The sequence below is a fragment of the Ranitomeya variabilis genome, chromosome 5, assembly GCF_051348905.1.
Source record: "Ranitomeya variabilis isolate aRanVar5 chromosome 5, aRanVar5.hap1, whole genome shotgun sequence".
In the NCBI taxonomy this organism is placed as follows: Eukaryota; Metazoa; Chordata; class Amphibia; order Anura; family Dendrobatidae; genus Ranitomeya; species Ranitomeya variabilis.
In genome coordinates this window covers 411,291,931-411,306,066 of record NC_135236.1, presented here as the reverse complement: position 1 = coordinate 411,306,066, position 14,136 = coordinate 411,291,931, and the positions used below count along the sequence as shown (strand labels likewise).

The 14,136-nt window shown below is 42.8% G+C and overlaps 1 protein-coding gene across 2 annotated transcripts in view; it reads left to right on the top strand.

The window, feature by feature from the left end:
- NTN4 (netrin 4) overlaps positions 1 to 14,136 on the top strand; it is a 247,094-nt gene that overhangs the window by 230,076 nt on the left and 2,882 nt on the right. For both annotated transcript variants that reach the window (XM_077265159.1, XM_077265160.1), the window contains 2 exons: positions 1,171 to 1,239; positions 12,345 to 12,515. In XM_077265159.1, the coding sequence (XP_077121274.1) occupies positions 1,171 to 1,239; positions 12,345 to 12,515 (240 nt within the window). The remainder of the gene's footprint in view (positions 1 to 1,170; positions 1,240 to 12,344; positions 12,516 to 14,136) is intronic.

The window sequence follows — 14,136 nt, the reverse complement described above, 5'->3', positions numbered from 1 at the left end:
AGGCCTTAGGCTACATTCCCATGATGAGATTTTTTTGTGAATTTTTTATGCTGCGTATTTTTAAAAAAATGCAAGTAATCTATTTTACTTAATAGGTGCGGAAAAAGTGCAAAAACTCATTGTGGGAACGTAGCCTTTCAGGTATACTTACAGCTCAGCGTTACATTGATTTGATCAGGAATGTACTGGTACGGCCATTTCTCCAGAGTGCTCCAGGAGCCATTTTTCAACACAAGAATGCCAGGCCGCATATTACTTGTGCTACTGTGAGCAGCCTGCATGGTCTAAACTTGCCACCATGGCCTGCAGCATCTCCAGACTTGTCTCCCATTGAGCGCAACTGAGTTGTCAATGTTCGGCAATTGCAAGGGGAGCTGCTATCATCTCCTTTTGATGGTTTCCATACCAAGGTACAGTACATTCAGTATGGCAGAACATTACTTAGACAACCAATCATAACCCTATGGATAGCATGACATGGCCTGTAAGCGCATGTATTTCTAAGCTTGGTGCTCATACTCAATATTGAACAAATTGAAATGTTTTGAACATTTTTACATTATTTCGTAATTTGCATGTCATTAGCATGTCCATCGACCCTGATATTTTCATAATTCCATTAATTTTCCATCTTGCTATTACAATTGCAATGTTGAGGTAGGTATTTAACTGCTAGACTTCAACATACAATTTACTGCAATTTTAAGTAGATGTATAAGAGAATGTCATATTATGTATGAGGTTTTTATTATAAATCTATGTTTTAAACATGTTTGGTTGTTTTCTTATTTTTATTATTTGAGTATTTATATAAAACATATATTACAGTTTTTACACTAGAGCAAGAACTGTTGATTACTTGTCAACTTTGCTGTTTAGATAGAGACATTATGAATAGAGTCCTCTCACTATTATTAGATGATGGTCAAGTTAATATTCACTCAATAACTCTTGCTATACAAGACCTATGTACACTACATATAAATATCTAGAGGTATCTCTACATTGCATATATACAGATCTGTATAGGTCTCTCATATAGAGAAAAAATACCACAATCAGATTGAGATTACTTCTGGATAAATACATATCCATTACAATAAGTTTTTACTACAAGTTACATATAAATTCACAGGTGTATACAATTATATGTATGTACTTGTATTTTAGGAAAGTGTGAGTGCAAGGATCAAGTTTTAGAAAATGCAAAGGTGTTCTGTGACATGAGATACTCCTATGGTGAGTTACATTATTTATTCTTACAATAGCAACATCTCTTTGGGATTAACTCCTTTCTCAGAAGATAGTAGAAATGTATTCACCGTATTTCAGAGCAAATTTAATAATAATAATAATAATAATAATAATGTTGTATTTTTTCCATGCTCTAATTTAATGGTATGTTATTTGTTAATCTAAACAACGACTTCTGTAGAATTGCCTTCATAGTTGTGCTCAATTTCAGTATACAGTGACATCTAAAATTTGGGGCACCCCTGGTCAAATTTACTATTATTGTGAACGGTTAACCCCTTAACAATCTCCGATATACATTAAAACAGCAGCCGCTAAGGGGCTTTATTCCCTCATTGCCGTTTTAAAACTGCGATCGGGAATAAGCCTATAGTGTCCCCCAGAGTCCGAAAATCTCTGGGATCTTAGGAAGCGGTGGTAGTTGAGACCCTGGAGAACACGATCAGGGCTAGATTTTCCAGTCCTCGATCACGTAAAAAAAGAAAAAAATGTTCCAACTGTTAAAAACATTTTCTCTCTTCTGAAATGATATACATGTCACAAGAAAGAAAAAATACGTACCCAGCCCACCCCACCCCAATACCTCCACCATCCCGTGGGCCCTCCTGCTCTGTCCTCCGGCCCTCTGCCTCCTCTTCAGGAAAAAAAAATGTCAGGCGTATGCGCAGTGCGCCCGCCGACGTCTGCCAGCCAACAGCCAGCATCAGCAGGTATTCTTCCTTTCCTTTTGTTCACTGTTATAACACAGTAATCAAAAGCCAATAAATTAGTATGTCATCCCGTTAGATTACTTTTTTTAATGTTATAATTTTTATTTAATTCATTCTTTGCCATCAGGCTTAGGATTAGGTTTGGGCTTAGGGTTAAGGTTGAGCTTATTGTTAGAGGTTGGGGTTAGGGTTTTTTCAAAAGTTCTAAAAATGATGACTATATGACGTCTAGAGTTGAGTGCAAATGTTCGTTACTAGAGTTTAAATCGAGTGCTCAGATATTCTCCAAGTATCGTGGGTGCTCGAGTGACAAGTTCGAGTCTCTGCTCCTCATGTTTAGCAGCTGTTTGACAGCCAAACAAAACATGTGGGGATTGCCTGCCTTACAGGGGCAATCCCCGCATGTTTTTTTGGGTGTCTAGCAGCCACGAAACGTGCGGGGCAGGGACTCGAGCTTGTCGCTCAAGCACGCCCAATACTTGGTGAATAGCCAATGCATACTCAAGTTTCGAGCGCTTGCACTCTACGCTAATGACGAGATATTCAATATGACGACCTAATGTTATCAAATTTTGTGCGTTGCTTTTGGGTTAAAAATCCTCACTAAATGCCTGGATGAAATGCTTGAGGAGTGTAGTTTCCAAAATTGGGTCACTTGTGGGGGGTTTCCACTGTTTGGGCACCTTAGGGGCCCTGCAAATGTGAAATGTCGCTCGCAATCTTTTTAAGTCAATTTGTGTTCTAAAATTAAAATATTGTTCTGAGCACTGCCGTTTGTCCAAACAGAACTTTTTAACTACATGTGGTATATGGCCATGCTCATAAACTGGGTAATGAACTGTGGGGTCTATTTTTTGGTGTTACCTCTTGCAAAAGTAAGAAATTTGAGGCTAAAGCAAGATTTTTGTGGAAAAAAATGAACTTTTTCAATATGACGCCCTAATTAGTGATGAGCGAGTGTACTTGTTGCTTGGGTTTTCCCAAGCACACTCGGGTGACCTCCGAGTATTTATGACTGCTCGGAGATTGTTTTCATTGCGGCAGCTGAATGATTTACAGCTATTATCCAGCTTTAGTACATGTGGGGGTTGCCTGGTTGCTAGGGAATCCCCACATGTAATCAAGCAGGCTAGTAGCTGTAAATCATTCAGCTGCCGCAATGAAAACTAAATCTCCGAGCAGTTATAAATACTCGGAGGTCACCCAAGCGTGCTCGGGAACACCTGAGCAACGAGTACTCTCGCTCCTCACTAGCCCTAATGTTTCAAATTCTGTGTCATACTTGTGGGTTCAAAAAGCACACTATACCCCTGGATAAAATACTTAAGGGGTGTAGTTTACAAAATGGAGTCAGTTGTGGGGGTTTCTGCTGTTTAGCACTGTAGAGCCCTGCAAACGTGACAGGATGCCAACCATCAGCCAAATTTGTGTTTCAAAATTTGTGTTCCGCTCCGAGCCTTGCTGTTTGTCCAAACAGAACTTTTTGACTACATATGGGGTATCGCTGCACTCGTTAAAGTATTTGAGGGGTGCGGTTTTTAAAATAGTATCACTTTTGGGGAGTTTCCAATATATAAGCCCCTCAAAGTCCTCTTTCCCAGTGGGTCATTACACTCGCAAACCACAACAGTAAATTATGCACTATAATATGGCACTCCCTCCCTTCTTAATTTTGCACTGTGCCTCAAAAGTAGTTCCCGATTACATGTAGGGTATTCGTGTATTCAGGAGAAATTGCAAAACAAACTGAGAGGTAATTTTTTCCTGTTAGCCCTTATAAACGTTCAAAACTTGGGGCTAAAACAACATTTTAGCTGTAAAAATGTAATTATTCTTTCTTCACCGCCTAATGGTATAACTTTCATGTGTCAACATGATCCCTGCAGCCCTAGATGAAATCAGCCCTAGCCCAGTAATAAAAAAAATATATAAAATATACTCAGAGCTTAGCGGAGGGAGGAACTCCTCAGGATAATACACAGAACTATAGCAAGCTGTACCTTCCAGGACTAACAAATGACCAAACCCAATTTCTGCTTTTTATTAGATCAAAGTTACGCCCACATCCCTCCCTTTTTTAAGCTCATGTGGGAGATGGTTGTGGATGTGCTGGGCCTTTCAGAATTTGATGATGTCCCCAACTTACCGGATATGTTCGCCTCTGGAAGTCCCAGACGGTAGATATTGTTGTCATGTTTCTTGCGATTTTACTTTCATATCCAGATGAAACGTGGCCTGAATGGCATCATCCATCGAACTGTCACAAAGTTGGAGGGATTAGAATGGTCTTACAGTGATGTGTGTGAATGTGTTATGTTCATCCCTTCGCTACGATGCCGAAAATATATCTCCCGTATCGGAGCTATATTTTCGGATATATATATTATCAAATCAATGCAGACTGCAATATTCATCATTGACCACTGGCTCAGAAGTATCTCAGAAAGATTCTTTGATCAGAGGAAGCTTTTTGGTTTGGAGGCATTCTTCCCTGCCTCTGGGTAAACGAATCTCAGACTTGGTGACTTTTTCCCAACAAATCTCCCTCCTGCAATTACCTGGTCAGTGCAGGTAGCCCCTACTTAAATAGAGATGGAAGTGTCACCTCTCTTTCTAACTTCGCCTGTTTTATTAGTTTTCTCTCTTCCCTAGTTATAATTAGTTCAATGTCTGGGTGATATGTCCCCTTTCTGGAGATGTCTTATGGATTTTAAATTTTTATCTATGACAGTATTTGTAAGCCAAAATCAGGAGTGGATCATTCAGGGAAAAAGTATAACACGTGCACCACATCTGCATTTTTCATCCACTCCTGGTTTTGGTTTACAATTACTGATGTAAAATACTAAACAAATACTGAACATGTGAGCATGGCCTTATTCTGCATATATACACTGCACAGTACCACTTCTCCTCTCCTCTTGTAATAGAGGTGACATTTTGTTTCGGAAGGTCAGTATGGGTTTAATATTTTCTATATACCGTATATACTCGAGTATAAGCCGACCCGAGTATAAGCCAAGGCACCTAATTTTGCCACAAAAAACTGGGTAAGCTTATTAACTTGATTATAAGGCGGGTATGTATTGTCCCCTCATTCCTGTCCCTGTATGTGTGATTCCCCTGTCCTGTCCTGCTCTCTGGCTCTCCCTGTTGTATGCATGGCTCCCCGGTCCCATCTTGTATGCATGGCTCAGCTCCCCCCCTCCCATCCTTGTATGCATGGCTCCCTGTCCCATCTTGTATGCATGGCTTGGCTCCTCCCCTCCCATCCTTGTATGCATGGCACCCCTGTCCCATCTTCTATGCATGGCTGGGCTCCTCCGTCCTCCCCATCCTCCTCCGTCATACTCACCCTCCTCACACAGTCGCTGAACATCCCTGCGTCTCTGTCCCGGTGCCACAGCTTCTTCCTGTGCTCAGGGGTCACGTGGTACCGCTCATTAAGGTCATGAATATGCGCTCCACGCCTATGGGAGTGGAGTCGCGTCCATATTCATGGCCTTAATGAGTGGTACCACGTGACTGCTCAGCACAGGAAGAAGCTGCCGTGCTGTGCCAGAGATGCAGCGACTGAGGGTGAGTATTGAGGTCTTCTGGAAGCCGGCGGCTGCAGCTGTCACTGTGCTACAGCCGTCGGCTCCCCGCTCCCCGCCGGCTTTCTGGACCATGACTCGTGAATAAGCCAAGGGGGGCACTTTAAGCACAATTAAATGTGCTGAAAATCTCGGCTTATACACGAGTATATACGGTACCTATGGGCAAATAAAAAATCTTGGAAAATTTGTTTAAATGGATTACCCTAAGTAATCACACTCTTCTCTGGATAGGGGATAACTTTCCAATCGCCGAGTATCTGCCCACTGGGACTCCCCTGATCACAAGAACCGGAGTTCTGAAGAGCACCAGGTAAATGGAGCTGTGGTCGATTTTGCACACTGCGGCACCATTAACATGTGACTCTTCAAATAACTCCTTTAAGAGAATGTTGAGGGGCATGACCAAGTAAAGCAAAATTCACTGATCGGAGGTGGGGAGTGTTATAGTATGTGGGCTGGTGGGCTTTGTGTGACATGACTGCTTTTTTGTCCCAGTCCGGTCCAGCTTGACACTATATAGAATTTTCTTCTGTGGACACAAGTATTCAATTTAGATTAGTTCAGATTAGTTGCTTGATTGTTCCTTAGAAGCATGTCATTTATAAGATTTTTCAAAGGTACTACTGAGATAAGTTAAAGCGAACCTGTCACCAGGTTTGGCCGATATGAGATGCGGCCACCGCCTTTCAGGTCTGATATACAGCATTCTATAATGCTGTATATCGGCCCCCAACCCGACCTGGAAGAACTGAAAAATAACTTTTATTATGCTCACCTTCGGGGCTGTCCAGTCCGACAGGTGTCTATCTTCTTGGTTGGCACCAACCATCTTCTTGTGATGCCGCCCTCCTTCTTGGTTCATGTGGATGACGCATCCCTGCATCGTCCACACAGTCTGCTCAGCATCTCGCTCCTGTGCAGGTGTACTTTTCTGCCCTGTTGAGGGTAGAGCAAAGAACTGCAGTGCGCAGGCGCCGGAACAGGTCAGAGAGGCCCAGCGCTTGTGCACTGTAGGACTTTGCTCCCTCAACAGAGCAGATAAATACACCTGCGCAGGAGCGTGAATGCTGAGCTGGAGGACAGCATCGCAAGAAGATGGGAAGCGCCAGAACAAGAAGAGCGACATCCTTCAGACTGCCCACAGGTGAGTATAATAATAGTTTTTTTTCTTCTCTTACACGTCGGGTTCGGGGCTTATCTACAGCATTATAAAATGCTGTATATCAGCCCTGAAAGGCGGAGGCCGTAATTTGTAAAGGCCAAACCTGGTGACAGGTTCCCTTTAAAGGGAGCCTGTCACTCGATTTATACTGCCCAAACTATGGCATTTCGGAGAAAACTTATTTTGAAGAGCTAGCTGGGAACCGTAAGGATAGATGTGATTAGTCTGGCGCCACCCGTTGCTGGCTTCTTCCTGCTCCTTTCCAGATGATTGAAAGGTCTTTTCCTAAGTATACAAATGAGACACGTGTCAATCACCTGAAGTGACCAGACTAGCCTTGTCATCAGACATTTTCACCATTTTAATCCAGGTGGTGATTCGAGACAAGATCACAACATTACATCAAACACTGTGATTCGGACCTCGAACCAGAACTTGCATCTCTCCTGCACAATAACTGATGTGATAGACATGTGGGAATACACAGTGCTCAAAAAATAAAGGTGTGACAACACAGGATTTAACAGGACAAATATTTATCTCTAATATATTATTTCCTTCAGTTTATCTTCTGTTATCTTTGTAAAACAGTAAGGGTACTGTCACACTCTGCAACTTTCCAACGACCACGACCAGCGATACGACCTGGCCGTGATCGTTGGAAAGTCGTTGTGTGGTCGCTGGGGAGCTGTCACACAGACAGCTCTCCAGCGACCAACGATGCCGAAGGCCCCGCGTAACCAGGGTAAACATCGGGTTACTAAGCGCAGGGCCGCGCTTAGTAACCCGATGTTTACCCTGGTTACCATCGTAAAAGTAAAAAAAAACAAACAGCACATACTCACATTCCGGTGTCCGTCAGGGCCTTCGCAGTCTGCTTCCCGCTCTGACTGAGTGCCGCCGTAAAGTGAAAGCACAGCACAGCGGTGACGTCACCGCTGTGCTCTGCTCTTACTTTACGGCCGGCAGTCAGTCAGAGCGGGAAGCAGACTGCGAGGGCCCTGACGGACACCGGAATGTGAGTATGTACTGTTTGTTTGTTTTTTACTTTTACGATGGTAACCAGGGTAAACATCGGGTTACTAAGTGCGGCCCTGCGCTTAGTAACCCGATGTTTACCCTGGTTACAAGCGAACGCATCGTTGGATCGGTGTCACACACACCGATCCAGCGATGACATCGGGAGATCCAGCGACGAAAGAAAGTTCCAAACGATCTGCTACGACGTACGATTCTCAGCAGGGTCCCTGATCGCTGCTGCGTGTCAGACACAGCGATATCGTATGGATATCGCTGGAATGTCATGGATCGTACCGTCGTAGCGACAAAAGTGCCACTGTTAGACAGTACCCTAAGGCATGGCTACTGAACAATGATGTTTGCTGATATGCTAATTATGCATTGTGATATGGAGCCAGTTTGTTGACTTCAAAAGCAGAGAGGGAAAAACTATGCAAATAGTTTAAATAAGCAAATAATTATACTTGATGTCATCACCATTCTTCCCCTTATCTGTGATTCTGGACTGAAGGACACTTATTAAATCTAAAAATAGGTTACATGCCACTATATAAAGAGACTTTTTCTTCTGGTCGGTATGGCTCTTTAGGATCACAGCTTAAGGTACTATGGACTCGGCTGGAAGGACACAGGGACTGCTTCATTAACTATCACTGAAACCTCAGAGACATCTTAAAGAATCCAGGTTGGGCCATTTGGTTCACCTGGCCACATATCTCACTTCTCTCGGTTAGCTTCCTAAGCTTGTAATTATCTCCCAAAAGTGGGGGTATGCGACACTGGAAGCAGCTCTAATCCCGGCGAGTCAGCGGAAGAGTGAGACTCTGTAATTTGCACCATCTTGGGTATTTGCAGGGACTGTTCTGTATGCTATTGTGTGTTAGTGGGTCAATAAATTATTCCCACACTGTTTTACCCTCACCCTGTGTTGTCTGAGTAGTGTTCTGCCCACGGGGAAAGAGAGCGGGCATTCAGTAATATGAGCCCTGGTCCATGCAGTCTTTCTACAGACAGCCGGGCCAGCGGACGAGAGCACCCACTGACCCCTGTGTCTCTACAAAAGGGTACACTAAAATACCACATCCTAGATTTCAGTGAATGAAATATTCAAGTTGCAAATCTTTATTAATTACATAGTGGAATGCGTTGAGAACAGTAAAACAAAAATGATCAATGTAAATCAAAATTAATATCTCAAGGAGGTCTGGATTTGGAATGATACTCAAAATCCAAAGTGGAACATCAAATTACAGGCTCATCCAACTTCAGTGGAAATGCCTCAAGACAAGGATATGATGCTTAATAGTGTGTGTGGCCTCCATGTGCCTGTATGACCTCCCTACAACACCTGGGCATGGTCCTGATGAGGCGGCGGATGTTCTCCTGAGGTATCTCCTCCCAAACCTGAATAAAAGCATCAGTCAACTCCTGGACAGTCCGTGGTTCAACGTGACATTGGTGGATGGAAAGAGACATGATGTCCCAGATGTGCTCGATTGGATTCAGGTCTGGGGAATGGGCAGGCCAGCCAGTCCATAGCTTCAATTCCTTCATCATGCAGGAACTGCTGACACACCGGCCACATGAGGCCTAGCATTGTCATGCATCAGAAGGAATCCAGGGCCCATTGCACCTGCATATGGTCGCACTATGGGTCTGAGGATCTCATCTCGGCACCTAATGGCACCTCTGGCTGGCACATGGAGGGCTGTGCGGCCCTCCAAATAAATGGCTCCCCACACCATTACTGACCCACTGCCAAACCGGTCATGCTGGAAAATGTTGAAGGTAGCAAGACATTCTCCACAGCGTCTCCACACTCTGTCACGTCTGTCACATGTGCTCAGTGTGAACCCGCTCTCATCGGTGAAGAGCACAGGACGCCAGTGTTGAATCTTCCAATCTTGGTATTCTCTGGCAAACGCCAATCATCCTGCACAGTGTTAGGCTGTAAGCACAACACACATTTGTGATCATCGGGACCTCATTCCACCCTCACGGCGTCTGTTTCTGACAGTTTGAGCAGACACATGGATGTTAGTGGCCTAGTGGAGGTCATTTTGCAGGGCTCTGGCACTTGAGTGATTTCACAGAAGTGTGATTGACTTAGAGTTACATTGTGTTGTTTAGTGTTCACATTATACAGGGGTTGGACCAAATAATGGAAACACCTGGAAACATCAACAAAAGTTAGTTTAATATGGTGTAGGTCCACCTTTTGCGGCGATTACAGCCTTAATTCTTCGAAGTATGGATTCATACAAGGTGTGAATTGTTTCCAAAGGAATTTTAGCCCATTCTGCAGTTAAAACACCCTCCAGTTTTTGAGTGACGATGGTAGCGGAAATCGACGTCTAACTTGAATCTCTAAAATCGACCATAAATGCTCAATAATGTTGAGGTCTGGGCATTGCGGGGGCCAGATGAGATGCTCAACTTCATTACAATGTTCCTCGTGCCATGCTTTATTCTAGCTGTATGAATTGGTGCATCATCATCCTGAAATATGGCGTTCCCCTCAGAGAACAGTGCTTGAACCATTGGATGCACTTGGTTACCCAAAATGCCTAAATAATCTCGGCTGTTAATTCTTCCATGAAGGGATATCATTGGCCCGGCAGATCTCCACGAAATAGCACCCCAGATCATCACAGAACCTCCGCCGTGTTTTACGGTTGGGAGAAGGCAGTCTGGATGGAATGCTTCTTTCGGCTGTCTCCAAACGTACACTCGGCCGGAGGTCAGAAATAGGGTAAACGATGATTCGTCTGAGAATATCACGTTTCCACTGCTCGAGGGACCAATTCTGGAGGTTTCTACACCACTCTTAACGCTTGGAAACATTTGTCATTAGAGCTGCGGTTTTCTAATTGCAGTTCTTCCATGGAATCCAGATTTGTGCAGCTCCCGACAAACAGTTTTTGTGGAAACTGGGTTCTGTAGGTGTTCATTGAGCTCAGCAGTGATTTTCGGAGCTGTGGTCTTGCGATCCTCTCTCACAATTCGCTTTAGAGTCCGACGGTCTCTCTGTCAACTTTGACTTTCGGCCGGACCTGTGCTTTGCTGCGGACATTTTTCCTTCTCTTCCAAATGCAGTCATTACTTTGGAGACAGTACCTCTTGATACGCCAAGCATTCGGGCACTTTCTGTTACCCTAGCGCCTTCCATACAAGAACCAACAATTTGGCCTCTTTGAAAATCTGAGAGGTCTGCCATTGGTATCAGGTTCTCATCAATGTTCTTACAATTCTACAAAACAAACAGTTAATTTACATATACATAACACATAACACAAATAATCAACTACAAAACATAACCATATGTCACGGTTTGCATGTTTATAACATGTTCGAAGATTATGATGCCAAAACGTTAGTTGTTTCCATTATTTTGTCCAACCCCTGTATGTGTATATATATATATATATATATATATATATATATATATATATATATATATATATATATATATATATATATATATATATATATTGAGCATGGTCATGCTATGCACTGACGTTGTGTTTGCATAGAGCTCCCTTCTAGTCTGTAAAAGCTGTCCCCACCTGTTTCCTTTCTGGGAGTGGATGAGGAGATAAGTACTAACCGATAAAGACAGTGCAACCGCAAAGAAAGGTTCAAGGGGTCTGCTGTTGGTGAATAACTATGATTACTTGTTGCTCTGGCTTCCTGAGTGTGATAGTGATGATATTTAATCTCCCTTCAAGATAAGAAGTGGACGCAAAAAAAAGTATAAATCCTATTGCAGCACCCAAGTCCTTCACTCTTTCATCACTCTGTGTATGGAGGAGGAATATGTGTTTCATTACTGTCACAAGTTATCATCTGACAACACTTAAGATCTTGAAGTAAAGTGAACACATACAATTCAATGCATGATTTATAGATAGCACTATAACAGTAATATAATGCCTTTCTTATTTCTGTAGTAATGTTTCTTGAGAAGCTGAATACCTCTTCAATTATAGATTAATTTAATTAAAGGGAATCCGTCAGTGAGGTTTGCCCTACAGAGCTACTACAGGTTAAGGATGTGTATAATCTTTCTAAGGATTCTTTTTTTGGAGCTATTCGATGCTCCTTGTTGTGAAATTCTTTTTTTTTTTTTTTTTACTCATGGTAATTAGCTTTGCAATTGCACTGGTAGGTGCAGTTATCATCTTCTCTGTGCTTCTCCCCGCTGGCACCCTCCTCCGTACTCATGATAGACAGTAGAGACATGATGTCACCTCTGTTCTCCACTGAGAGATACCATTCACACACTCCCAATCCATACTCTCTCTCCCCCACCCACCGCCTCCCAACCCACCCCACTCCCGTTGAGAAGCACAAACCCTTTTTGATCTTGAAGTGCACTAGAGCATTTGTGTAAAAGTCAGGGAAGATACTGGTCAGTTGGACAATAAATGGCCAGCCTGAAATTCATATTGACAGAAGTGTAATCTAAATTCTTTTCATCTCTAGAATATTTAAGACCCTTTAGATATCAAAAACGCACATTGAGTGTTTGGGATTTTTCAATTAATTTTTAGTCTACTAAATGTTTATTTGTTGTTGTTTTTTCCTCCCTTTGGACAGTGCTTAAAGTAAAGATACTTTCAGCTCATGATAAGGGCTCACACGCTGAAGTGATAGTGAAAATTAAAAAGGTTTTAAAAATGACAAAATTGAAGATTCCACGTGGAAAAAGAACATTGTATCCGGAATCATGGACAAATCGGGGCTGTACCTGTCCTATTCTAAACCCTGGTATGTTACTTTGACTATTACCTGCTTGATTGTTGTACCAGATGTATTTAGAACTTATATTTTGTTATGTTTTATATTTTACTGTATTTGTATTACATGAGCAGGTAAAGGTAATTTGACTATAATTAGTACTGTATATATAATTTAAAAAATGACAGGAAAATAGATGTAATGTTGTGACATGCAATTAACCCTTTAGTGACAGAGACAATTTTGACCTTAATGACCAAGCCAATTTTTAAAATTCTGACCACTGTCATTTTATGAGGTTATATCTCTGGAATGCTTCAACGGATTCCAGTCATTCTGAGACTGTTTATTTGTGACATATTGTATTTCATGTTAGTGGTAACATTTCTTGGATATGACTTGCGTTTATTTATGAAGAAAATGGAAATTTGGCCAAAATTTTGAATATTTTGCAATTTTTAAAATTTTTATTTTTGTGCCCTTAAATCAGAGAGTCGAGTCACACAAAATAGTTAATAAATAAAATTTCCCACATGTCTACTTTACATCAGCACAATTTTGGAACCATATTTTTTTTTTATTAGGAAGTTATAAGGGTGAAAAGTTGACCAGCGATTTCTCATTTTTCTAACAAAATTTACAAAACCATTTTTTAGGGACCACCTCTCATTTGAAGTGAGTTTAGGAGGTCAATATGACAGAAAATACCCTAAAGTGACACCATTCTAAAATCTGCGCCCCTCAAGGTGCTCATAACCACATTCAAGAAGTTTATTAAAGGGAATTTGTCACCCCATAATTGGCCTATAAACTAAGGCCACTGGCATCAGGGGACTTATGTACAGCATTCTGTAATGCTGTAGATAAGCCCCCGATGTATCCTGAGAGATAAGAAAAGCAGGTTAGATTATACTCACCCAGGGGCGGTCCCGATGCGGTCCGGTCCGATGGGCGTCGCGGTCCGGGTCCGGCGCATCCCATCTTCATACGATGACGTCTTCTTCTTGTCTTCCTGCTGCGGCTCCTGCGCAGGCGTACTTTGCCCTGTTGAGGGCAGAGCAAAGTACTGCAGTGTGCAGGCGCCGGACCTCTCTTACCTTTTCCGGCACCCGCGTACTGCAGTACTTTGCTCTGCCCTCAACAGGGCAGATAAAGTACGCCTGCACAGGAGTCATGACAGGAAGAAAAGAAGAGAACGACATCGTATGAAGATGGGAGGCGCCAAACCCAGACAGCGACGCCCATCGGACCGAACCGCACCGGGACTGCCCCTGGGTGAGTATAATATAACCTGTTTTTCTTATCTTTCAGGATACATCGGGGCTTATCTGCAGCATTACAGAATGCTGTAGATAAGCCCCTGATGCCGGTGGCCTTAAGGTACCTTCACACTGAACAACTTTCCAACGAGAACGACAACGATCCGTGACGTTGCAGCGTCCTGGATAGCGATATCGTTGTGTTTGACACGCAGCAGTGATATCGTTGGTCGGAGCTAGAAGGCCAGCACCTTATTTCGTCGTTAGGTCGGTGTGTATCGCTGTGTTTGACAGCAAAAGCAACGATGCCTGCAATGTTTTACAATGGTAACCAGGGTAAATATCGGGTTATTAAGCGCAGGGCCGCGTTTAGTAACCCGATATTTACCCTG